At 39.2% G+C, this 23048-nt stretch overlaps 1 protein-coding gene across 1 annotated transcript; it reads right to left on the bottom strand.

Moving 5' to 3' along the window:
- Positions 1 to 13440: 13440 nt before the first annotated feature.
- Positions 13441 to 15098, bottom strand: LOC127137279 (uncharacterized). Its single transcript, XM_051063749.1, has 3 exons — positions 14874 to 15098; positions 14320 to 14781; positions 13441 to 14124 (listed from the first exon to the last, which is right to left on the bottom strand). The coding sequence occupies exons 1-3, from the start codon at positions 15096 to 15098 to the stop codon at positions 13441 to 13443; spliced, it is 1371 nt and encodes a 456-aa protein (XP_050919706.1).
- Positions 15099 to 23048: the final 7950 nt, after the last annotated feature.

The raw sequence follows: 23048 nt of genomic DNA, 5'->3' as shown, positions 1-23048 counted from the left end.
TCACCTGCACAAAGGTTACCTCCGCCCACTCGATCCGGTACAAACCCTAAGAGTGATCTGCCAATTCACTGGTGCAATTCAATCGCAAACAGGTTTGCACCATCACTACCGTTTTATACTTCCAATTTGTAATCTCTAAATACATGATGCATTATGATTGAATTTTGGATATGTAGTTAGATTTTGCATGTGGGTTTAAGTATGCATGAATATCCTGAATGTTTAACCGTGTAATTTCTGTAATGGATGCCATAGGGTTCGGAGTTCCGGAAATCGTACTGTTATCAAACTCTAAACCCGCAACCGTTCGCTAGCACATCGCTAAGCGAACCTGTAGCGAGTGTTCACCAAGCCTTCGCTAGGCGAGGCAGTAGCGAACATGACAGTCGCTGATTTTTTCTGTTCTGTTCTGTGTTTATCTGACATGTCCTATCATAGCTGTGTATTATTTGCCTGACATTATTTCTGTTGCGATTCCTTTGTTCGGTGCAACTATTGATCGCACCCCATTTGGTATTCTGACCTGTTTGCTGAATTTTGTGAGGACTCACATACTCCCGAAGAAGGTAGCTTGCTAGGTATTCCACTTTATTTGTGGGATACCCTTGTGGAGATTCATCCTAATTACCTAACTGATTACAAATGTTGCCTTTGAATATATGATCTTGGCCCTCTCTTTGTTGCCTTACGGTATTACGGTCATGTCCCGTGAATGTGGGGATACACTTAGCAAAGACCCTTCGATTAAATCATCATGTCACTATAAGATAAATCATAGTCCCTCGGACCTTGCCTGCAAATATATGATTTTGTCCCTCGATGGCCCGTCGTTGTAGCCTACGGTTAAATGATGATCGTCCCTTCGAATGCTAAGGTATCCTTACAAATGTTGCCTTCAATGACCAATCGATGACCCTACGATGTACCTTACATCCAAAGGACAAGACTACTTACTTCTCAATAGTAAGGACAGTTTTACCTTCATAAGGAAAGGAAATACCCATAAAGACCTTGGGTAGGTACAACTCTTAAATGCTGACTCACAACTTAAAATACTTTTCACACCTCACACTTCACAAAACATCTATTAGAAAATCACCACTTGGTATACATTCGTACTAGAATCATTGCCAAGTTATATTTTTCTAAACAGCTTTCAAAATTAAACGAGATAAATACTTTGTATACATTCGTACAAGAATCATTACAAAGTTAAACTCTCTTTTCAAAACATTTTCTAAACAGTTCTCAAACACTTTTTCGGACAAGAAAAACATAAGTGATTAAGCAATTAAGAGCCCATGGATAACCATGGATACAAAGGGTGCTAACACCTTCCCTTTTGTATAATGTACCTCCCGAACCCAAAATCTAATCAAGGTCTTTCCTGTTCTTTTCCACCTTTCCTTATTGGATAAAAGAAAAGTCGGTGGCGACTCTTGCTATCCGCGACATTTTCTTTCCAAAGCAAAAACACACCAAGTCAGTTCACCGTATGACAGAACTGGCGACTCTGCTGGGGATCCTTAAAAAGAGAGGTTACCTTAAAAAACAAGATCACTTATGTATTTGAATTGTCTGATTTACTTTTAAGGGATTGCTTGGGTATTTTATGCTTGAGTGAAAGATCCTACACCCGGACCTAGTGTACCTTAGGTAAGTAGCAAGAGATCATCGCAACTATTCGGCGTATACTAGAATGGTTAAAATGATGGCTACGGTTAATGTGACACTTTGGATGTCCTGATGTTCCTCATGTTTACTTGAGGAAAAATTTGGCGTCTGCGTGGTGTCATCAAAGCATTAACTAGACCTTTAGAACCCTAATTGACTCATCCTAGCCATTAGAAAGTAGTGAGATAACTGACTTCGGTTCCGACTGGGGTTGGTTGAGACTCGATACTACACTCTTTGAGATTGGACTTTAGGGAAGCTTTGGTCAACCACTTGGTGTTGCACTGAAGTGGACTTAAGGAAAGGTCAATGATTTGAGATCCTTCTAGAACCCGGTTACTATTCTAGGACAGGTTGAACCAACCAAACTTCAGTGGGGAGGGTACTTACCTATGGAACTCATGCAAGCCTTAAAACCTAGGAATGATTGCTGTGCGACTTGTTTGTGCTTGTTATTTGTTTAACATCATAACATCATAACATCATAACATCATAACATCATGGCATTGTACTAACCATTTCAAGGACTTAGGGATTTAACTTTGCTCTGTTTTGTAAGGCTATGGCTCCCAGGAAGACCATCCGGATCAATTTTGTAGCGACCTCTCCTCAACTCAAGAATTTAGTGTCAGAACTGCCCGATCAGGCTCAGTTTATCAAGAAACATGGTTCTCTCCTCAATTTGGTTACCACTGGTTTCAAAGAAGATATGATGAGAGTCCTATTCCAGTTCTTCGATCCTAAACATCATTGCTTCACATTCCCAGATTATCAGTTGGTACCCACATTAGAAGAATTTTCCAGGCTGCTTGGGATACCTATCCTTGATCAAACACCTTTCAGTGGTTTAGAAAAGATTCCGAAGTCTGAAGAAGTTGCCGCGGCTTTACACATGACAAAGTCCGACATTGAAACTAATTGGGTAACAAGAAGTGGAGTTAAGGGTTTACTTGCCAAATTTCTGATAAATAAGGCCCAAGAATTCCTAAAAGTTATGAACGTCCATGCCTTCGAAGATGTTCTAGCCCTACTAATCTATGGTTTGGTGCTATTTCCTAATCCGGATCAATTCATAGACATGAATGCTGTTAGGATATTTCTCACTCATAACCCTGTGCCCACCTTGCTTGGAGACATTTTGCATTCCCTTCACACTCGTACTATGAAAAGGCAAGGGACTCTCATGTGTTGCGTACCTTTATTATCTAGGTGGTTTATTTCGCACCTTCCTCAACCAGTCTTGAAGAATGAGCAAAAATTGAAATGGTCTCAACGGATAATGTCGCTCTCCCATTCAGACATCCATTGGTGTCCTCAACCCAAAGAAAATGTTATCATCATTGACCGTTGCGGAGAATTCTCTAACGTACCACTCCTGGGGATAAGATGAGGTATTACTTATAATCCTGCTTTAGCCCTACGTCAGTTTGGTTATGCTCGAAGAGACGGTCCACATGAAATAATTATTCAAGGCACTGTGTTTGACTATGACAACGATCCCCAAGGTCTCCGTCAAAGATTTGTACGAGCTTGGGGCATGGTGAAAAGAAGTACCTTAGGACAGAAAAACTCTATTCCTATGGAACCTTATCTCAGATGGGTTCGCGCCAGAGCTCGTGAGCTTACCATGCCATATCTTGCAGTCGGACCACTGATTGTTGAACCAGGAGTTGAAGGAGGTACTCCTCAGATCATTCCTTATCCAGATATGCCTACCAATGTTGAAGAATTGAAGAGATCCTGGATCCAGTTGAGAGAGGAAAGGGATACTTTTGAAGCCCAGTTCTGTGCTGAAAGGAAGAAAGTGTTAGAACTTACCAGCCAGCTTAATGAGGAACGAAGACTCAATGCATATCTTCGCCCAAAAAGAAGCCGTCCCTGGGAGACTTGAGCTTTCATTGTATTTTATTATTTTTGTAACGAACATTGATTAAAGAAATTATTAATACAAGTTCCCCTTTTTGGTGGTTTACGCAAAGTTAAAATCCAAAAGTCCTTGAAAACATTTCATACATTGCATAGCATAACATAACATCGCATAACAGGTATTCTAAAGGATCAATGTTCTCACGGTCTTCCTTCTAAACAGAAAGATGGCTCTCGAACAAACTGTCAAAGATCTCCAGGCTCAAAATGCTCAATTCCAGGAGATGATCTTGAACTTATCCAAGGGGCGGGATGAGCTGAAGGCTCTCTTGCTCGAGAAGAAGAAAGACAAGAAAGCTGTGAGTTACATTAACCCGGGAAGAAGGCTTAAAGGACAGGCCGCAGGGGTCAAGATTAGAATTCCGAAGGATCAAGAAGAGGAGACAGAAAATGATTCGGAAGAGGAAAATGTTGATCCCTTCAACCCTGAGGACGACGATGAAGATTATGAAAATGAACAGTACTCTCCAAAAGACGATAAGTATAAGTTGCTGGAAGAACGTATGCTAGCTATGGAGGGTCAGAAGGCGCCCGGTCTGGATTTCGAAGGCTTAGGTCTGGTTTCTGATGTGGTCATTCCCCGCAAATTCAAGGTCCCCGCTTTCACCAAGTATGATGGTGTGTCTTGTCCTCAGATGCATCTGAGAGCTTATGTGAGAAAGATTCAGCCATATACCACTGATAGGAAGCTATGGATCCATTTCTTCCAAGAGAGTCTGTCTGGCACACAGTTAGAGTGGTATTATCAGCTCGAGAGCTCTAACATCCGCACCTGGACTGATTTAGCGACAGCTTTCTACAAGCACTAATAGTATAATTCTGAATTGGCGCCTACTCGGCTACAATTGCAGAATATGACTATGGGATCTAAAGAAAGCTTCAAAGAATATGCTCAAAAATGGAGAGATTTGGCGGGCAGAGTCAAACCCCCTATGACTGATCGAGAATTAGTGGACCTGTTCATGGGTACACTGATTGGCCCATTCTACAGCCATCTATTGGGAAGTTCCTCATCAGGTTTCACTGAACTTATATTGACGGGTGAACGTGTTGAAAGTTGCATTCGAAGTGGAAAGATACAAGTGGCTACCTCTGCAAGCACCAAAAAGTCCTATCAGGGGAATAATGAATCAAATGTTGTGTACAATCAAAGGGGTCATAACAAGAAAAACCGTGACCATACCATTGGAGCAGTTACGATTGCAGCACCGCCATCTCAAAACTTCCAGCACAGACAAGACAGGCCAAGAAGACAGTTTACGAATATCAATATGACTTTAGCATAAGCACTGCAGGGTATGCTAAAAGCAAATTTAATTGCCCTCAGAGATCCTCCTACAAATCCCAACACTACTTCTCCTCGTTATAATCCCAATACCAGGTGTGCATACCACTCTGATAGCCCCGGGCATGATACAAACGATTGTTGGTTGTTGAAGAATAAGATTCAGGATAAGATCGACGCTGGAGAAATTGAATTTGATCCTCCGGAGACTCCTAATGTCATCACTGCTCCTCTGCCTAATCATGACAAGACTGTTAATGTTGTAGAAGATGCTGATAGAGATTACGACTTGGATAATTGGATTTTCCCAATGATTGGTGACAGACTCAATAATTGGAAGGTTGAAGACACTATCCCGATTTCCTTTAGTCAGGAGTAATTGTTATTGCTATTTTAGTGTTTCAAATTTTGTAATTTTTTTAAAGCATTGTGTCTATACCCAGGGCACAATAGCTAATTTTTCAAGGGTTTTGTCATTTTCATAAGCATATTCACATTTAATAAATCAATGGACCTTTTTGCATTCAAATATTGAGCTCTTTATCTTTCCTGTCATCTTTTAAACAAGCTATGCTTTCTTACACACACTCACGTAACAAATTGCAGATCCATATCCACTATGGATCCTGTTGATAATAATTCTGCTACTGTTCATTATGACTTCAAAAATCCGATCTACCAAGCCGAGGATAGAAGTGAGGAAGATTGCGAAGTACCTGGAGAGCTTTCCAGACTGTTACTGCAAGAAGAAAATACCATACAGCCGCATGAGGAATCAATCGAAGTTGTAAATCCGGGTACTGAAGTAGACAAGAAAGAAGTCAGAGGTTTCTTGGGATGCTTGAATTACATTGCCCGATTTATCTCCCATTTGACTGCTACTTGCAAACCCATCTTCAAATTACTGAGAAAAAATAAAGAGATAATATGGAATGATGAATGTCAAGAAGCTTTTGACAAAATCAAGAAGTATCTCCAAGAACCTCCAATTCTGATGCCACCAGTTGAAGAAAGACCTCTAATCATGTATTTGACCGTGTTATAAAATTCAATGGGGTGTGTGCTGGGGCAACATGACGAGTCTGGTCGAAAAGAGCATGCAATATACCACCTTAGTAAAAGTTTACCGACTGTGAAACAAGATACTCATTGCTCGAGAAAACTTATTGTGCTTTGGCTTGGGCTGCTCGCCGACTAAGACAGTATATGTTGAATCACACCACTTTATTGATTTCTAATATGGATACTATCAAATATATAATGGTACTAATCTGAACAACAAGATGATGACGGAACTCTGCACGCAGTTCAAAATAAAACACCATAACTCTTCTCCGTACCGGCCAAAGATGAATGGCGCCGTAGAAGCTGCCAATAAGAATATTAAGAAGATCATACAAAATATGACAGTAACATACAAAGACTGGCATGAGATGTTACCCTTTGCTCTTCATGGCTATCGCACTTCAGTACGCACTTCGACAGGGGCAACGCCTTTCTCTTTAGTCTACGGAATGGAAGTCGTTTTACCAGTGGAAGTTCAGATTCCCGCTCTAAGAATTATGAAAGATGCAGGCTTAGAGGAAGATGAATGGATTCAGACTCGACTCGATCAGATAAATTTGATTGATGAAAAGAGACTCGCGGCTGTCTGTCATGGACAGATATATCAGAAGCGCATGACCCAGGCGTTTAATAAGAAAGTCAAGAGACAGGTATATCAAATTGGCGACTTGGTAATAAAGCGTATCATTCTACCACAAGGTGATTCTAGAGGCAAATGGACTCCCACATACGAAGGGCCGTTTGTAGTTAAGAAAGTATTCTCTAGTGGAGCCTTGATGCTTGCTACAATGGATGGCGAAGACTTCCCACATCCTGTGAACGTAGACATAGTTAAAAAATACTACGCATAAAAGAGACCCGCTAGGTCGACGTATCTAGGCAAAAGTAAGGGCATCCCGGCGAACCAAAAGGGTTCGGGCAAAAACTAGGGATAAACATATAAAAATGTACACCCGGCAAGTCGAAAACCTGAAAAGGCGGCTTGGGCAAGAAAGGGTATCCTGGTGGACTGAAAACCTGAAAAGGCGGTCCAGGTAAAAATTAGGGATTAAAGCGTATGACTATGTCCCGTTCTAGGTCAGCTTCACCCAAGTCAAAGGGACTGAACAAGCCAATCACTTCTATCCGACAGCAGGAGATGAGAGGCTTGAAGACATAATGACAATAGTGAAATTAAAATCAATAGGACTTTTTCTTCATAGCTTTTTCTTTGTTTTCTTGACAATTTCCTCTTACTAGGATCTCTGTCTCCTCGTACTCAAATTGCCTGTTTATAGGCCCTCTTTCAAAATCGATACAATTTTATTTCCAAAAAGATGCTTTTGTTTTACTTTCTCTGTTTTGTTTGCATAAACGTCCATTGATTTAATTCGAATTAATATATGCGTTTGAACATGATTGATGTTTACCGAAAATACATGCATAAAATAGGAATAGCAATTACTAAAAGACTTTAGGGTCGAGGATAAAGTCTAACCATGCTTTCCGATGAATCCAGTTGCTAATCCTATTCCCCAGCAAAACCAGTTATTTCCCAGAAGAAATTGGCATTACTAGACAGACTAGTCATCTCTTTTATCCCCCAGCCAGGTCCTGGTAAATATTTCTACCATCAGACAAGAAATCAAATACCCCCAGCTAAGAAAGGGTCATCAATACAAATATCTTCAACCAGAATATGGGGATTTATTTTCCCCTGGCAAAAATTTTCAGACGCATAATCCATTCATGCATCATTTCGCATCATATACATGCCTGCAATGTTCACATTTATTTTCACAAGCATAAAACATCTCATGCATCATGACATGGCATGAGGCTAACCTTTTTCAGGTTAATTATCCTCCTGATACAGTCAAAATAAAGGTCATTCAGACGGACACCCTCATCGGTTACATTTTAGATTCAGATGCATCTTTCAGATATAATCCATATGAATGTTCATTCTGATGAGCATTCTGACATCCTCCTAATGATGGCATCTTTAAGCCCATCCCAGACATTTATTGCAAATACAACATATACAAATATTATCAGATATAGCCTAACGTACGGTTCATTCTGATTCAGCCTAACGTATGGTTCCTTCAACTGTTCCAATACGGTCTAGCGTACGACCCATTTGGATGTTCATCCCCTCAGATACTACCTAGCGTACGGTACATTCTGAAGTGTAGTCTAGTGTATGACTACCCCCTTTTATCATCAGATACAGCCTAACGGACGGCTCATTCTGCTACTCAGATACGATCTAGCGTACAATCCATTCTGATCTTTATTCCTCAGATACTACCTAGCGTACGGTACATTCTGAAGTGTAGTCTAGCGTACGACTACCTTTTATCATCAGATACAACCAAACGGACGGCTCATTCTGCTACTCAGATACGATCTAGCGTACGATCCATTCTGACCTTTATTTCTCCAGATACAGCCTAACGGACGGTTCATTCTGCTACTCAGATACGATCTAGCGTATGATCCGGTCTGATATTCCATCCCCAGTGAAGTCACCAGCCTAACGGACGGCTCATTCTGCTACTCAGATACGATCTAGCGTATGATCCATTCTGATCTTTATTCCTCAGATACGATCTAGCGTACGATCCATTCTGACCTTTATTTCTCCAGATACAGCCTAACGGATAGTTGATTCTGCAATTCAGATACGATCTAGCGTATGATCCATTCTGATCCTTTATCCCCAGCAGTGTATGACTCATTTGGATCCTTATCTTATCAGGATGACTCATTATACGGTCTAGCGTAAGGCCCAGTATGACACCCATGTCTTCAGATATGGTCTAATGTACGACGCACTCTGAAGCCTCCATCCTCATACTTTCTGGATGGCATCTTTAAGCCCATCTCCATCAAGACTAACTTTTAATTAACAAGCGCAAATTTTTGGGGCATTCTAAGTGTTCAATAATCTTCCACCTCCAGATCACGAATGGCATACATACCATTCTAACTCTCTCGGTTTAAGAATATTGAACAGGGGCAGCTGTCATACCCCAAAATTTGCTCGTTAATCTTTCAAGACATTCTTCAAGGCACTCCAACTCATTGTTCAAGACATTGATCTTAAAGGAACAAAGACCCAGCTCACAGGTGGCCAAGTCCAGAAAATGACTCAAACTGGCATGCTCGCTAGGCGAGCAAATCCTTCGCCTAGCGAACTCTTCGCTGCACCACTCGCCTAGCGAAGCTTGCGAATACCAGAAATTTTGGGCTTCATTCTGAGCCCATTAGGTCACAAAAACTATTATAAATACCAAGACCTCATTCAGAAAAGGGAGGACGAAAAACGGAGGAGAAAAGGAGAAACACAAACACGCACAGAGAGCAAACCCTGGAGGCTAACCAAAAGAATTCATAGCAACCCTAAAGGAAACCCTGAAGGAAACTCACCTGCACAAAGGTTACCTCCGCCCACTCGATCCGGTACAAACCCTAAGAGTGATCTGCCAATTCACTGGTGCAATTCAATCGCAAACAGGTTTGCACCATCACTACCGTTTTATACTTCCAATTTGTAATCTCTAAATACATGATGCATTATGATTGAATTTTGGATATGTAGTTAGATTTTGCATGTGGGTTTAAGTATGCATGAATATCCTGAATGTTTAACCGTGTAATTTCTGTAATGGATGCCATAGGGTTCAGAGTTCCGGAAATCGTACTGTTATCAAACTCTAAACCCGCAGCCGTTCGCTAGCACATCGTTAAGCGAACCTGTAGTGAGTGTTCGCCAAGCCTTCGCTAGGCGAGGCAGTAGCGAACATGACAGTCGCTGATTTTTTCTGTTCTGTTCTGTGTTTATCTGACATGTCCTATCATAGCTGTGTATTATTTGCCTGACATTATTTCTGTTGCGATTCCTTTGTTCGGTGCAACTATTGATCGCACCCCATTTGGTATTCTGACCTGTTTGCTGAATTTTGTGAGGACTCACATACTCCCGAAGAAGGTAGCTTGCTAGGTATTCCACTTTATTTGTGGGATACCCTTGTGGAGATTCATCCTAATTACCTAACTGATTACAAATGTTGCCTTTGAATATATGATCTTGGCCCTCTCTTTGTTGCCTTACGGTATTACGGTCATGTCCCGTGAATGTGGGGATACACTTAGCAAAGACCCTTCGATTAAATCATCATGTCACTATAAGATAAATCATAGTCCCTCAGATGTTGCCTGCGAATATATGATTTTGTCCCTCGATGGCCCGTCGTTGTAGCCTACGGTTAAATGATGATCGTCCCTTCGAATGCTAAGGTATCCTTACAAATGTTGCCTTCAATGACCAATCGATGACCCTACGATGTCCCTTACATCCAAAGGACAAGACTACTTATTTCTCAATAGTAAGGACAGTTTTACCTTCATAAGGAAAGGAAATACCCATAAAGACCTTGGGTAGGTACAACTCTTAAATGCTGACTCACAATTTAAAATACTTTTCACACCTCACACTTTACAAAACATCTATTAGAAAATCACCACTTGGTATACATTCGTACTAGAATCATTGCCAAGTTATATTTTTCTAAACAGCTTTCAAAATTAAACGAGATAAATACTTTGTATACATTCGTACAAGAATCATTACAAAGTTAAACTCTCTTTTCAAAACATTTTCTAAACAATTCTCAAACACTTTTTCGGACAAGAAAAACATAAGTGATTAAGCAATTAAGAGCCCATGGATAACCATGGATACAAAGGGTGCTAACACCTTCCCTTTGTATAATGTACCTCCCGAACCCAAAATCTAATCAAGGTCTTTCCTGTTCTTTTCCGCCTTTCCTTATTGGATAAAAGAAAAGTCGGTGGCGACTCTTGCTATCGGCGACATTTGCTTTCCAAAGCAAAAACACACCAAGTCAGTTCACCGTATGACAGGAATATGATGAAAATAGATTTCATCAAAGTAGGGTACCGGTTTTCTGATATGCTCTTTATAGGGTATCAACTTGCTATCCCTAGTTTCTCAATCACCTTTTACCTAACTTATTACCAGAGCTGAATCACCATACACCTCAAGAATCTTGATCCTTAAGTCGATGGCCGCCTCCAAACCTTAGATACATTCTTTATATTATGCCATATTGTTGGTGCAGTTGAAACATAATCTGCTGGTAAATGGAAGGTGGAAACTGGTTGGAGAAGTGATAACTGCACCTATGCCATGACCACGAGCATTGGAAGCACTGTCAAACATGAGCGTCCATCACGATCCTGGTTCGAGGCCTTCCTTAGGGCTTATATAGGAGTGTAGCATATTGAAGTCTTTGATAAACATGATGTCTTCGTCTGGAAATTCGAACCTCAACGGTTAATAACCTTCCACGGGTATGTGAGCAAGGTAGTCAGACAGAACACTCCTCTTTATTGCTTTCTGGGTCACATACTGGGTATCATATTCGGTTAATAACATTTTCCATCGAGCAATTCTACCAGTAACAACAGGCTTTTCGAAGATGTACTTTATCGGGTCCATTTTGGATATCAATAAAGTAGTATGGCAAACCATATATTGTCTCACGCGTCGAGCAGCCCAAGCCAAGGCACAATAAGTCTTCTCTAAGAGTGAGTATATGGTCTGACATTCAGTGAATTTATTGTTGAGGTAGTAAATGGCATGTTGTTTCTTGCTTGTGTCATTGTGCTGACCCAAAACGAAGCCCATAGATTTATCGAGTACTGTGAGGTACATAATGAGTGGCCTACCAGGAAATGCTGGTATAAGGATTGCTGGTTCTTATAAGTACTTTTTAATTTTGTCGAATGCCGCTTGGAAATCGTCGTTCCACACAATCAATTGATTCTTTCTCAATAGTTTGAATATCGGTTCGCAAGCAGCTGCTAAATGTGATATGAATCTGGAGATGTAATTGAGTCGACCGAGGAAACCTCAGACTTATTTTTCTGTTCGGGGAGATGGAATTTCTTGGATGGCTCGAACTTTATCGGGATCAATCTCAATACCTTTCTAACTGGCTATGAAACCCAGGAGCTTACTAGATCGGACCCAAAAAGTGCAATTAGCTGGATTCAGACGCAACTTGAACTTTCAGAGTCTGGCAAACAATTTCCTCAGGTTCCCTAAGTGATATTCCTCAGTTCTGGATTTGGCAATCATGTCGTCCACGTAAACCTGAATCTCCTCATGAATCATATCATGAAAGAGGGTTACCGTGGCACGTTGATATGTTGCCCATGCATTCTTCAAGCCGAACGACATTGCTTTGTAGCAGTAAGTTCCCCAAGGTGTCATAAAAGTTGTCTTCTCCATATCTTCTAGAGACATCTTTATCTGATTATATCCGTAGAACCCATCCATGAAGGAAAAGACATAAAATTGAGTTGTATTATTAACCAAAACATCAATATGAGGCAAATGGAAGTCATCCTTTGGGCCCACTCTATTGAGGTATCGATAATCTACACACATTCTGACTTTACCGTCCTTCTTTAGAACTGGAACGATGTTAGCAACCCACTATGGATACTCAGAAATAGCCAAAAAGCCAGCATCAAACTTCTTCTTAACCTCTTCTCTGATCTTGAGTGCCATGTCGGGACTGGTCCTTCTAAGTTTTTGCTTGACGGGAGGACATTCAAGCTTGAGTGGCAAGTGATGTTCAACGATGCTGGTGTCTAACCCTGGCATATCTTGATATGACCAAGCAAAGACGTCAACATACTCGTGCAATAACTCAACCAACTCAGAGTGTACATGTTTAGCAAGAGATGCCCTAACTTTTACTTCTTTTTTATCGATTTCAGAACCCAAATTAATGACAATCACTGGTTCTTTGTAAGGCTGAATCTCTTTTTCTTCGTGCTCAAGAAGCCGTGCTAGTCCATCAGGTATTCACAATCTTCCTCACTGTCATCTTCAGCTTGGTTGATTGGAAGTCCATATTTACAGTTGATTCTTGCCATATTGTAATCAATAGTTTTATTTGCTCTGCATGTGATGAGCTTATTTTTAGTATGCTTTTTAATAAAGTGGAAAGAAGAAAAAGAAATCTTTTGCCATTTCATTTTTTTTTGGGTGAAAAAGTAAAAATAACTGAAAGAAAAGGAACACAAATTTGGCATGCAAAAAGTACTTTCTTTATTTATTCACATAATAATTTTAAACATGGAGGCCCTTACAAGGTATCCTCTTGTCTCGGGCGGGGACACGGGATTGAGAAAACAAAATGCATTATATTTTCTCCGAGTACACGATAGGAATCACGGAAGCTGTCCAGTTGGAGAGCTTGAACCCTGGAGGACATCTGCGTACAAGGCTGGGAGTCTTTGGTTTGCTGCCACTGGATTCTCCGATGACCCCCACAGTGTGATCATTTTGAAAGTCGGTGTTGCTGAATTTGACCAGGTTGAACTGCTTCTTCTTTGGGCTTTCCTTGCTTGCTGACGGACGATAACCGGTGCCAAATCTGTCACGCTTCTCTGCCACATTGACAACTCTACCCCCAACCAGAAAGTGGGCCTTTCTCGAGAGTCTGCTTGGCGCTTCTGACTGAAGATAGGATGGTGGCGGATGATTGAACATGATTGGTGGTAGTATAACTGACTTCTCCAAATTCTAAACGGTGGAGCGGAATCTCAACAATTCCTTCATCTATCTCGACATATCTGAACGACGAGAGTTCACTAACCAATATGTCTTCTTCACCACACACAATTACCAGCTTGTCATCAATCAAGAATTTCATCCTTTGGTGTAGCGTAGAGGTGACTGCCCCTGCAACATGGATCCACGGTCTACCTAACAGACAACTGTAAGCTAGGTTGATATCCATAACTTGGAAGGTAATGCTGAAGTTGTGAGGTCCGACACAAATAGGCAGATCTACTTCCCAAATAACCTGTCTTCGGGAACCATCAAAAGCCCGAACAATCAGTGTGTTGGTCCTTATCTCGGGCCCTTTAAACTGCAATTGACTTAATGTAGTTTTTGGAATTATATTTAGCGAAGAACCAGTGTCGACGAGGACTCGAGATAGAAGAGAGTTTGTGCACATGACTGAAATGTGTAGTGCTTTATTATCGGTGTTTCCCTCGGGAGGTAATTCTGCTTCATTAAATCCTAAATACCTATTGGTTATGATATTCGCAACCACGTCGTCAAATTGATCGACCGTGATATCCTGCATCACATGAGCGGTATTCAAGACTTTCAACAACGCTTTATGGTGAGCCTAAGAACTCAGCAGTAAAGATAAAATAGAGATTTTGGAAGGAGTTTATTTCAATTGATCGACGATCTTGAAATCACTCTTTTTGATTAATTTGAGGAATTCTTGGCCTTCCTCAAAAGTGATGCTCTTTTTGTGATCTTCAACTTGCTCGTCTTCAACCATCGACCCTTTACCTTTAGACATTTCTGATTCTGCAACTTTGTTAGCAATAGCATTCGTCGGTGCTGGAACAGTTGTCATGTTCAGAGTGGTCGGTACAGTTGCCCCTGCATGCGGAGGAGTAGTAGGAAGAACCTTTTCTTTATGAGGGATAATTGTGGGTGATGGAGACACCCTAAGAGTGTATTTTGGAGTGAATACACGACCACTGCGATTCATGCCTCTCGTTCCAGTTATATTGGCGATCTCAATGACAGGAATGCAAATTTCTTTTCCTCCCACATATGTTATTGTCTCATAATTCCAAGGCATCGCCTTGGTATTCTGATATGGAAACGGACTAGGAACACGAAAATGGATTGGCTGAATCCTCTTGGGAGGAGCTTCAACCTTCTTCTTCCTATACACAATAGTTATCGATTCGATTACTGCAACTTCTTCTATTGCCTTAGACTTGGAGAACTATATCAGCCTTGATCCATCAGCTCTTGCACACAACCCCTTAACTCGTCACAATTGTCCAGATCACATTCACATACTGCACAATCTTCATGTATACCTGCTAGAAACCCAAACTGTTCAAGTCTCTTCAACACAACTGACGACGGAGTCTTCACATCGTCGGTCGGTAGTACAAATTCTGCTGTTTCCTCTTCAATAATGGCATTGACTGCTGAACCGCCATGATTAGGAAAGGGGTTCGTTTTCATGTTAGGCTTTTCCTCGGAGAAAAACAAAATCTCTTGATTAATCAAGTCTTGCATTTTGTATTTGAGGGTCCAACAGTCCTTTGTAGAATGCCCTATATACCCGACATGGAAAGTGCACGAGGCATTAGGATTATGCTTAGGATGAAAAAGAGGAGAGGTCGTAGGGATTTCTTTTGGTACAATATCCCCTACGTGAATCAAGTACGATACCAATTCAGCATATGGCACCGGGATTTTTATCAATTTGACGGTGATTACCAAAGTTATTCATGTTATTCTGACCTCGGCCTTGGCCTTTGTTGTCGCTGTTGTACTGTTGATTTTGATTTTTCTGAGTAGGTGCTGGTTGTTGATTGCTTTTCTACAGTTGATACTGACATGGCGGTTGTTGATACTGAGCATCAGCGACATAAGGATATGGATAGTACGGTATGGGAGCCCTTGGAAACTGATATTGGGGGTGGACACTTGGTGTCACAACATTTGTCTCCCCCTCCTTCTTTTTCGTGAAGCCCCCGTGTGACTTCTTACTCGTAGCTTGCGGAGCAGTGGTATCTGTGATCTTCCCCGATTACAGCCCATTCTCTACACACTCATCGATAGTTACCATATTTATAAAATTTGTAGAAGAACTCCCAATCATCTTCTCAAAATATAGCCCTTGAAGCGTACCCATGAAGATGTCAACAAGTTCGTTATCTTACAAAGCTAGTCTGACCCTGGAATCCATCTCACGCCAGCACTAAGCGTACTCCTTAAAGGTCTCATTGGATTTTTGTTCCTGATTCTAAAATTGCAACCGTGTCGGTGCCATATCGAGATTATACTTGTATTGTTTTAGAAACGCTTCGGATAGATCTCTCTAGGATATGATCTTAGTACGTTCTAATCCCATATACCAATCCATAGAAGCTCTAGACAGACTATCTTGGAAGTAGTGGATTAGCAAGTTGTCATTGTCAATACACGATGCCATCTTCGTGCAGTACATCGTGATGTGATTCTGAGGACAACTTAGACCTATGTACTTCAGTAGGTCTGGCACCTTGAACTTCTGTGGGAGCACCATGTTCGGAACCAAGCAAAGATCTCGGGCATCAATGTCAAAGGCCGAGAAACCCTCAATAGCCCTTATTATGTCGTCTAACAACTGATAATCCGCCGGCCTGGCCAGATTAGTGTAAGACCCTAATTTTGACCCTAAGATCCCTCATGAAATTTCATCATAAGCATTAGCATTGGGATCATACATTGGCATTCTCCTTACCCCTCTTTCATTGGGTTTGTTTTGGGAGAGATCACCAAGCACTATGTGATTGTATCATACTTGTATATTATCATTTTACTAACCAAAATACCAAAAATATGTCTTTGCATCTGCCTAACTCTTTTGTAGGTAAGGCATGATCCCATTGATTTATCAAGTTCATATCTAGGGTTTGAGACCCTCATGACAAAGAGCACAACCATGAATTGATCCAATAATGTTTATGAGCATCATATATGAGTTCCATTTATTCCTACATGATATATTGATCAAGTATTCTTCAAGAGTTTGAAAGTGATTTGCCTTGGAAACCCTAGTTTGACTGGGTATCTTGAGTAACTTCTCCAACAAGCTATCTCACCAATTGATCAAATTTCTCAAGTTACACTTCAAAATTAATCATCTTATGCATATATGATCTACCATAAGCCAAGAAAGTCAATAGAATTGAAGGTTAGCAAGTTGGTTGATGGTGTTTGGCCAAATGAATTCATCTGATCAAAACTGGGTCTCCTTAGAACCTATCTCCTACACTTTTCACCATATTAAAATTATTCCAAGAGAAAATTTACTCTAAATGACATTCCAAACAACTTTCATGTTGAGACCTAGATCTATTTTGGCTTGGAAAATCATTTTCTATGTTGAAACATTATAGGTCATTTTGTCTAAACCCTAATTTGAAAGTCGACTTCCCAAGGCCATAACTTGCTCAACATTTATGAGATGAAAGATTTCCATGTTTCAAAATCAAATTGAAGATGTATACTTCAACTTTTATGTTTGGAGTGAGAGCTAAGTCAACTTTTATGAGCATGTGATATGAGGATATATTATAGGTCATCTTTGACCTATACCATTGAACAAGTGATTTTTCCAAATTTCAAAAATTCATAACTCTATCATTATAAATCCAAATGACATTAAATTTGTGACTATTTTGAATTTCTTTGAAATATCTACAACTTTGATGAATACACTTTTCTCATTTGAAGCTCACATAAAAAGTTAAGCAAGGTGGAATATTGAAGTATATGGCTTAACACTTAGAAATTTCTTAAACATGTTGAAATTCCAAACTTCCACCTCAAAATTATCCATGTTCCAAGCTCCAAACGAAAAAGTGTTGAACATAAAACTTGTTCCCCTTGATCCAATATTTCCAAAGAACCCAAGTTCATGCGTTTTGGATGAAGATTGCTAGGTCTGCGTGTGGCTTTGACAGGGCTGCATCATTGGTAAGAATTAAATGTACAAACTTCATTTCAACTTGCCTTGTCATTCAAGCTTCATTCAGACTTCAACATGAATCATTTTAGACCTTATTGCATTGCATCATGGGCTTGTACATGCCCATGCACTCGTGCCATTCACATTGCCAATTTTGGACAGATTTTGAAGTGTGCAAATATCATTCCCTTTCGCTATAAATAGAAGGCTTATGAGCTCATTTGAAGCACACCTTGCGCGCCAGCTTTGCTCCCCCATTGAAACCCTCTCATTCTAAAGGAAAACCTGAGAAATTTCAATTTGAAATTTGAATTTGAATCTTAATTGTTGGAGATTCAAGAACTCCATGATCCACAACCTTGCAACCTCTCCAATCACTTCCTGTTAGCTTCTCAAGTGTGATCAGATCGTGTTTGAAGCAAGCAACATCAAGTTCTGCATATCATTGAAGGTAATTTTCAGAAAACTTCATCTCTTTATTTCTGACTCAATTCTACTCAATTCTCTTGGATCTTTGGTTTTCTGAAGTCCTACCAATGTAGGCAAGAAGATTGAGTTGCTTAGAGGTCAAATCGAAGCAACTCAGTTGACACACCTCAAAACTCAACTCCTCATTTTTTTTATATATTTGGAGTTAGTTGAAATTGAGGTCAAATTCGTGCTCTACGCCATTTTTTCTTTCAGATCATGTCCTCCTTTTTTATTTTGGTGATGGTTGAGGGTGGACCAGTCCGTTGAGGTTCCCCCGAGAAGAAGACCGGAGTTACAGCTCCGGTGGTGCGTTAGCACGCCTCCCACCCATAGGATCCAGTTGATTTGTTTTAATCCTGAGCGTACATGTTGATTACCACGTGTGTGATCAGTTGACTCAAGTGCATGGTAGATTGCACGCGCTCAGCCACTTGATCTGCCACCTCAATTAATGAGGGAGATCAAGTGGCTCACCTTTTTTTTGATATTTTATGATTTTCTTTTATTCCTTTTATTTTCATTAATTCATATTAATTTTAATATTCATCCAAAAATATGAGAGTTTCACCAAATAATTTCAAATAATTTTCTCTTTCATATTTTGAATTAAAATTATTTTTTGGATCATTATTAATAGTTTTCATTATATAATTGATTTTGTGTTTGTTTTTAATTGTTTAAAAATACTTTTAAGTCTTTAAAAATTCTGAATTTTTTTCTCCAAGGTCCTTTGACCTTGTTTGACCTATGATAAATCTTATGGTCATTTCTTTGGTGTTTTGATGAGTTTTTAGGAATTTGACAAACCATATTTAATTTAAATGTGTTATTTTAGTCTTTTTAATTTGAATAAATGGCAATTAATTATGTTGACCAATTGTGATGAATTGTATAAGTTTGACTCTTGTTGTTGGGCCTTGGTCAAGGTTGATTTGACTTTGTCAAGTTAATCTCATTGGATTTAGGGGATTGATGGAATGTACATTCCATATCCCAAAATGAATGGATGATATTAATTTGGTAAAAGTCCTCCTTTGACCAATTTGAGTTTTGATCCATTCCCCACCTTCTTCATCTCATTCCCATTCTTTATGCATTCATCTCATTTGGCCTATGATATCTCAAAGTCCTAAGGCTAATTGATTGAAAAATCAACATACGTATGAATAAGATTAGACCACCTCTTTTGCATATTCTTTTTGTGTGTGGTATGTCTCATGAGCATAGTCCATTATACTACGTCTTTAACATGCATTAACACCAAAATTCTATTGCCCGACCTCAAATACTTGTGACTTCTACATAAGTCCAATTACGATTGCTTAACATAGCGCTAAATTTGTGACACAAAAAAGGCATAGCATTCTAGTTAGTGAGATTGTAAGTCTCCCCTCTTTCATGGTATTGTGTGGAAACTTGGCCTTTTTTACTTCCTTTTGGAAGATGTCTTGGTTCAAGGATCCATGCTTGTGATAAGTGGGTTGAGTGTTCTCCAAAGAATGACTTAAAAATGAAAAGCAAAAGCAAAACAATACTAACTTCTAACTCATTAACAACTAACTTTTAATTTCAAGCCATTTACTTTAATGTCATTTAATTTTAGTCTTTATTCATTTGCCATTATTCATACCATTCTAATTGTTTATGTTAATGCAATTTTCACTTTGTCGACTTGGACCATATTGTGTCATATATTCCATTTTGCGTATACTTTGTTTGTTTGTGTGGTCTTTGACCATTAATGTACATAATAACAACAAAAGTCCTTAAAAAAATTGTGTGGACTATTGACTTGATCTTAGACAAATGGACTTAGAATTTAGGCAACATTCCTATGCTAAAGGACTTGGCCAATGCCAACTTTCTATGAAACCAAGTGCTTGCAATTTGAAACTTCATCTGATACATCATTGAAGATCCATTTGAGTTCATCTGCAACATGATCATTGTGAAGCTGTTATTTTGAATCTATGACTTGTGAATTCATCTGTTACATGGGATATCTTGAAGAAGATCATGGAGTGGCTAAAGCTTGGATGTGGATATCTTTATTTGATGTCTTGCTCTTCAAGATTGATATAATTGTGCATTTGTGTGTTTCTCGATTCTAAATGTCCAAGGGAATTTGGGTTTCTATTGTCATTCTTGTGTATTGGATTGCTTCCCATTTGTCAGATCTTTTCAACCCTTAACTTTTAATTTTGTGCATAAGATTAGTCTCTTCATCCCCTCCCCCTTTCTTTAATTTCAAAATATCTCCCTCATTTTTTTAAAATTTTCTTTGTTTGAACTAGTTTTGTTCTAAACTTTGACCACTTTGCAAAAAGATAGAAACTTTGGCCTTATGCCATTGAATTTTCAAACTTCCTTTTCTTAATCAACTTGTAAATAGATCTAATTATAATTGACTTAAACTTTCAAAAAGCCAAAAAAGAACTAACTCATTCAAACCATTTTTTGGGCCTTTGTGCCTTTCAAACTTAATTTTTGTTAAAAGCAATGCATCCACTTTGACATTTGTATCACGAACTACGAGGTTTTGATCCCTCATTTTTATGTTGGTACGTAGGCACAAGTCCGAAGGTCTTGTCAAACACAAAAATATAATTAATGGATTCTTTTCTCATCCCCTCATTCTATTTGTTTGTAAACATCATTTTGTACCAAATACATATGCACATAAAAAGGGCTCCCTATGAGTACCTAGGACACTTTGGGTGTTAATACCTTCCCTCTGTGTAACCAACCCCCTTACCTGTAATCTCTGACATTTTATTAGTTTTGATTTGAAAACTTCTTACTTTTGGGTTTTGTTCGTACTTTTGCCCTTTTCCCTTGGAAACAATAAAAGCGCGGTGGCGACTTTTGTTATTTGATGTCTTGCTTATCCATAGCTTGATGATCATGAATTTACCGCTACAGAAATTAAGTGGCGACTCCACTAGGGACTAGTCTCCAGTGGGTTTAGCCTACTTTTGTGTGTATATATTTGTATATATGTGATGTTTGTAAATATGTATGTGTGATATAATCTGCTTGTTATGCTTGGTGATATCTGAGAGGTGAGATAAGTTCTAACCCGAACTTGAGTGAAATTAAGATATGAGGATGGTATAATCATGTTCGACTTGTGTGGAGTAGTCCTTAACAAGTTGGCTTGAGATCCATCTGCTCAGTGGAGACTCTTTTGGATTTGGAAATGTCACACAAGTATTTGTGGTTAGGCATTACTATCTCTAATTTGGGTCCGAGAAGCTGAGGACCGTAGAATATTTACCCCCTCTTGGCCTATTTAGGACGTAATGCGGAGACTGTTCAAGTGTAGACTTGATAACAGTTGTTACGCGATACTACACTCAGACGAGTTTCTCTTAAGAATATTATGGGTCGATGAGTCAGCCATCTTAACCTATAATATCCTATAGATGGAATTAAGACTTTGGGAACTTTTTAGAACATGATCTATAGGTTTTATCCTTAGTTAACTCCTTTGGGATGGTTCTTACCCAGACTCTATGCTCGTGACTCACAACAAACCCTTGATTCTTGGTTGATCCAATTAAGTCTTGTCAATATTGTAGCGGGGTATTCATTACCTTTAGATTTATTGACTAAATCAAAAGTAAATCATACAATTCGAGTCGCCACCGCACTTCTATTTATCCAAAGGAAAGGTTAGAAAGTGAACAAAAACCGAGAAGTTTTATCAAATCAAAAACTAATAAAAATGTCAGAGATATGGGTAAGGGGGTTGGTTATGCAATGGGAAGGTTTTAAGCACCCAAAACATCCTTAGTACTCTAAGGGAGCCCTTTTTGCAAAGTTGTATGGTAGGTTGGTATTTTTGAAAATATTTGTGCAAACATGATTGGGGAGATGAGAAAAGAATATACAAATTATTTACAATTTTGTTGTTTGAATGGATAAACCCATTGCCTACGTACCATCACAAAGGTAGGATCAAAACCTCGTAGTTCGGGGTAAAAATCTCAAAAAGATTGGTGAATTGATTTGACCAAAAGCCTTAAGGTCTTTTGTTATAAAAGGGAGAAAACTCAACCAAAACCAACAATCCACCATGTGAGGAGAGCTTCAACATACTAGTGAGGGATCCACCCTATAATAATTATGGAAGACTTTTAGTCCAATCACTGAGGATAAGGTGAGGTTTACATCAACCACTTATGATAACTCAAACCTATGGCTAATGTTTATGAAAAGGTTTTAACAAAGGTGGTCATTGGAACCACAAAAAAATCACTTGAAGTGAGTTGTATTTATAAGTTAGAAGTATTCACAAAATGAAGTCAAAGTTGACTTAAGATTCAATTCAAAATAAGTATTAATGAAAAGAGTTGGAAAAAATCAAAGGCATATGGCCTAGGTTTCTAGTTTTGAAAACAATGTTAATGTTTGCACAAAAATGAGTTTGGCTTGGGTTAGAATGGAGAGAAGAAGAGAAGGGCTAGTCCTAAACATGCAAAGATAAGGGAAGATATAAAACCCTTGGAGTTCCTTTCTTGAGATTATAAAGATGATTCAAGATGCTCCTTTCCTTTGGACATAGCAAGCAACAAGCAATCAAAACAATTAAACATTCAAGCTCTTAGGATCTCCATTTGGCTTGTCTTTCTCTTAGCTTGGCTATTCATGACAATGGTCCTTCTTACTATCTCAAGTTTGAAATCCCTATCACACAAGAACAAACAATAAAAAAGTTCACAATGCAATAAGAGGAATGGACAAAGAGAGAGTTTAGATTAGGGGTCCTTTGAAGACAACTTCAAGATTAAGCATTCTAAAGGCATGATGCCTAGTTGCTCTTCAATAAAATTAGCATTCTAAAGGCATGAGGCCTAGTTGCTCTTGAACTCCATTAAGCATAGGTGAGGTCCTAATTCTAAGTCCTTTCTCCTTTTTGCATTGGGTTCACACAAACAAAGACAAAACAAACACAAAGCCACAATATATTTATATACAATAGTAAGCTCAAATGAGCAAAGGGAAAATGGCATAAACATAAGCATGAGCTCAAA

Source organism: Lathyrus oleraceus, chromosome 4 (assembly GCF_024323335.1).
Source record: "Lathyrus oleraceus cultivar Zhongwan6 chromosome 4, CAAS_Psat_ZW6_1.0, whole genome shotgun sequence".
Classification (NCBI taxonomy): Eukaryota; Viridiplantae; Streptophyta; class Magnoliopsida; order Fabales; family Fabaceae; genus Lathyrus; species Lathyrus oleraceus.
This window is presented reverse-complemented; position numbering and strand designations above follow the sequence as displayed.

Excerpts from the sequence above, each read along its gene's own strand:
- LOC127137279 (XM_051063749.1), bottom strand. The coding sequence starts at position 15,098 with ATGCAAGACTTGATTAATCAAGAGATTTTGTTTTTCTCCGAGGAAAAG. Across the intron at positions 14,782-14,873 it reads GTATACATGAAGATTGTGCA|GCAATAGAAGAAGTTGCAGT; the intron begins GTATGTGAATGT and ends TCCAAGTCTAAG. Across the intron at positions 14,125-14,319 it reads CGATGGTTGAAGACGAGCAA|GATATCACGGTCGATCAATT; the intron begins GTTGAAGATCAC and ends CATGTGATGCAG.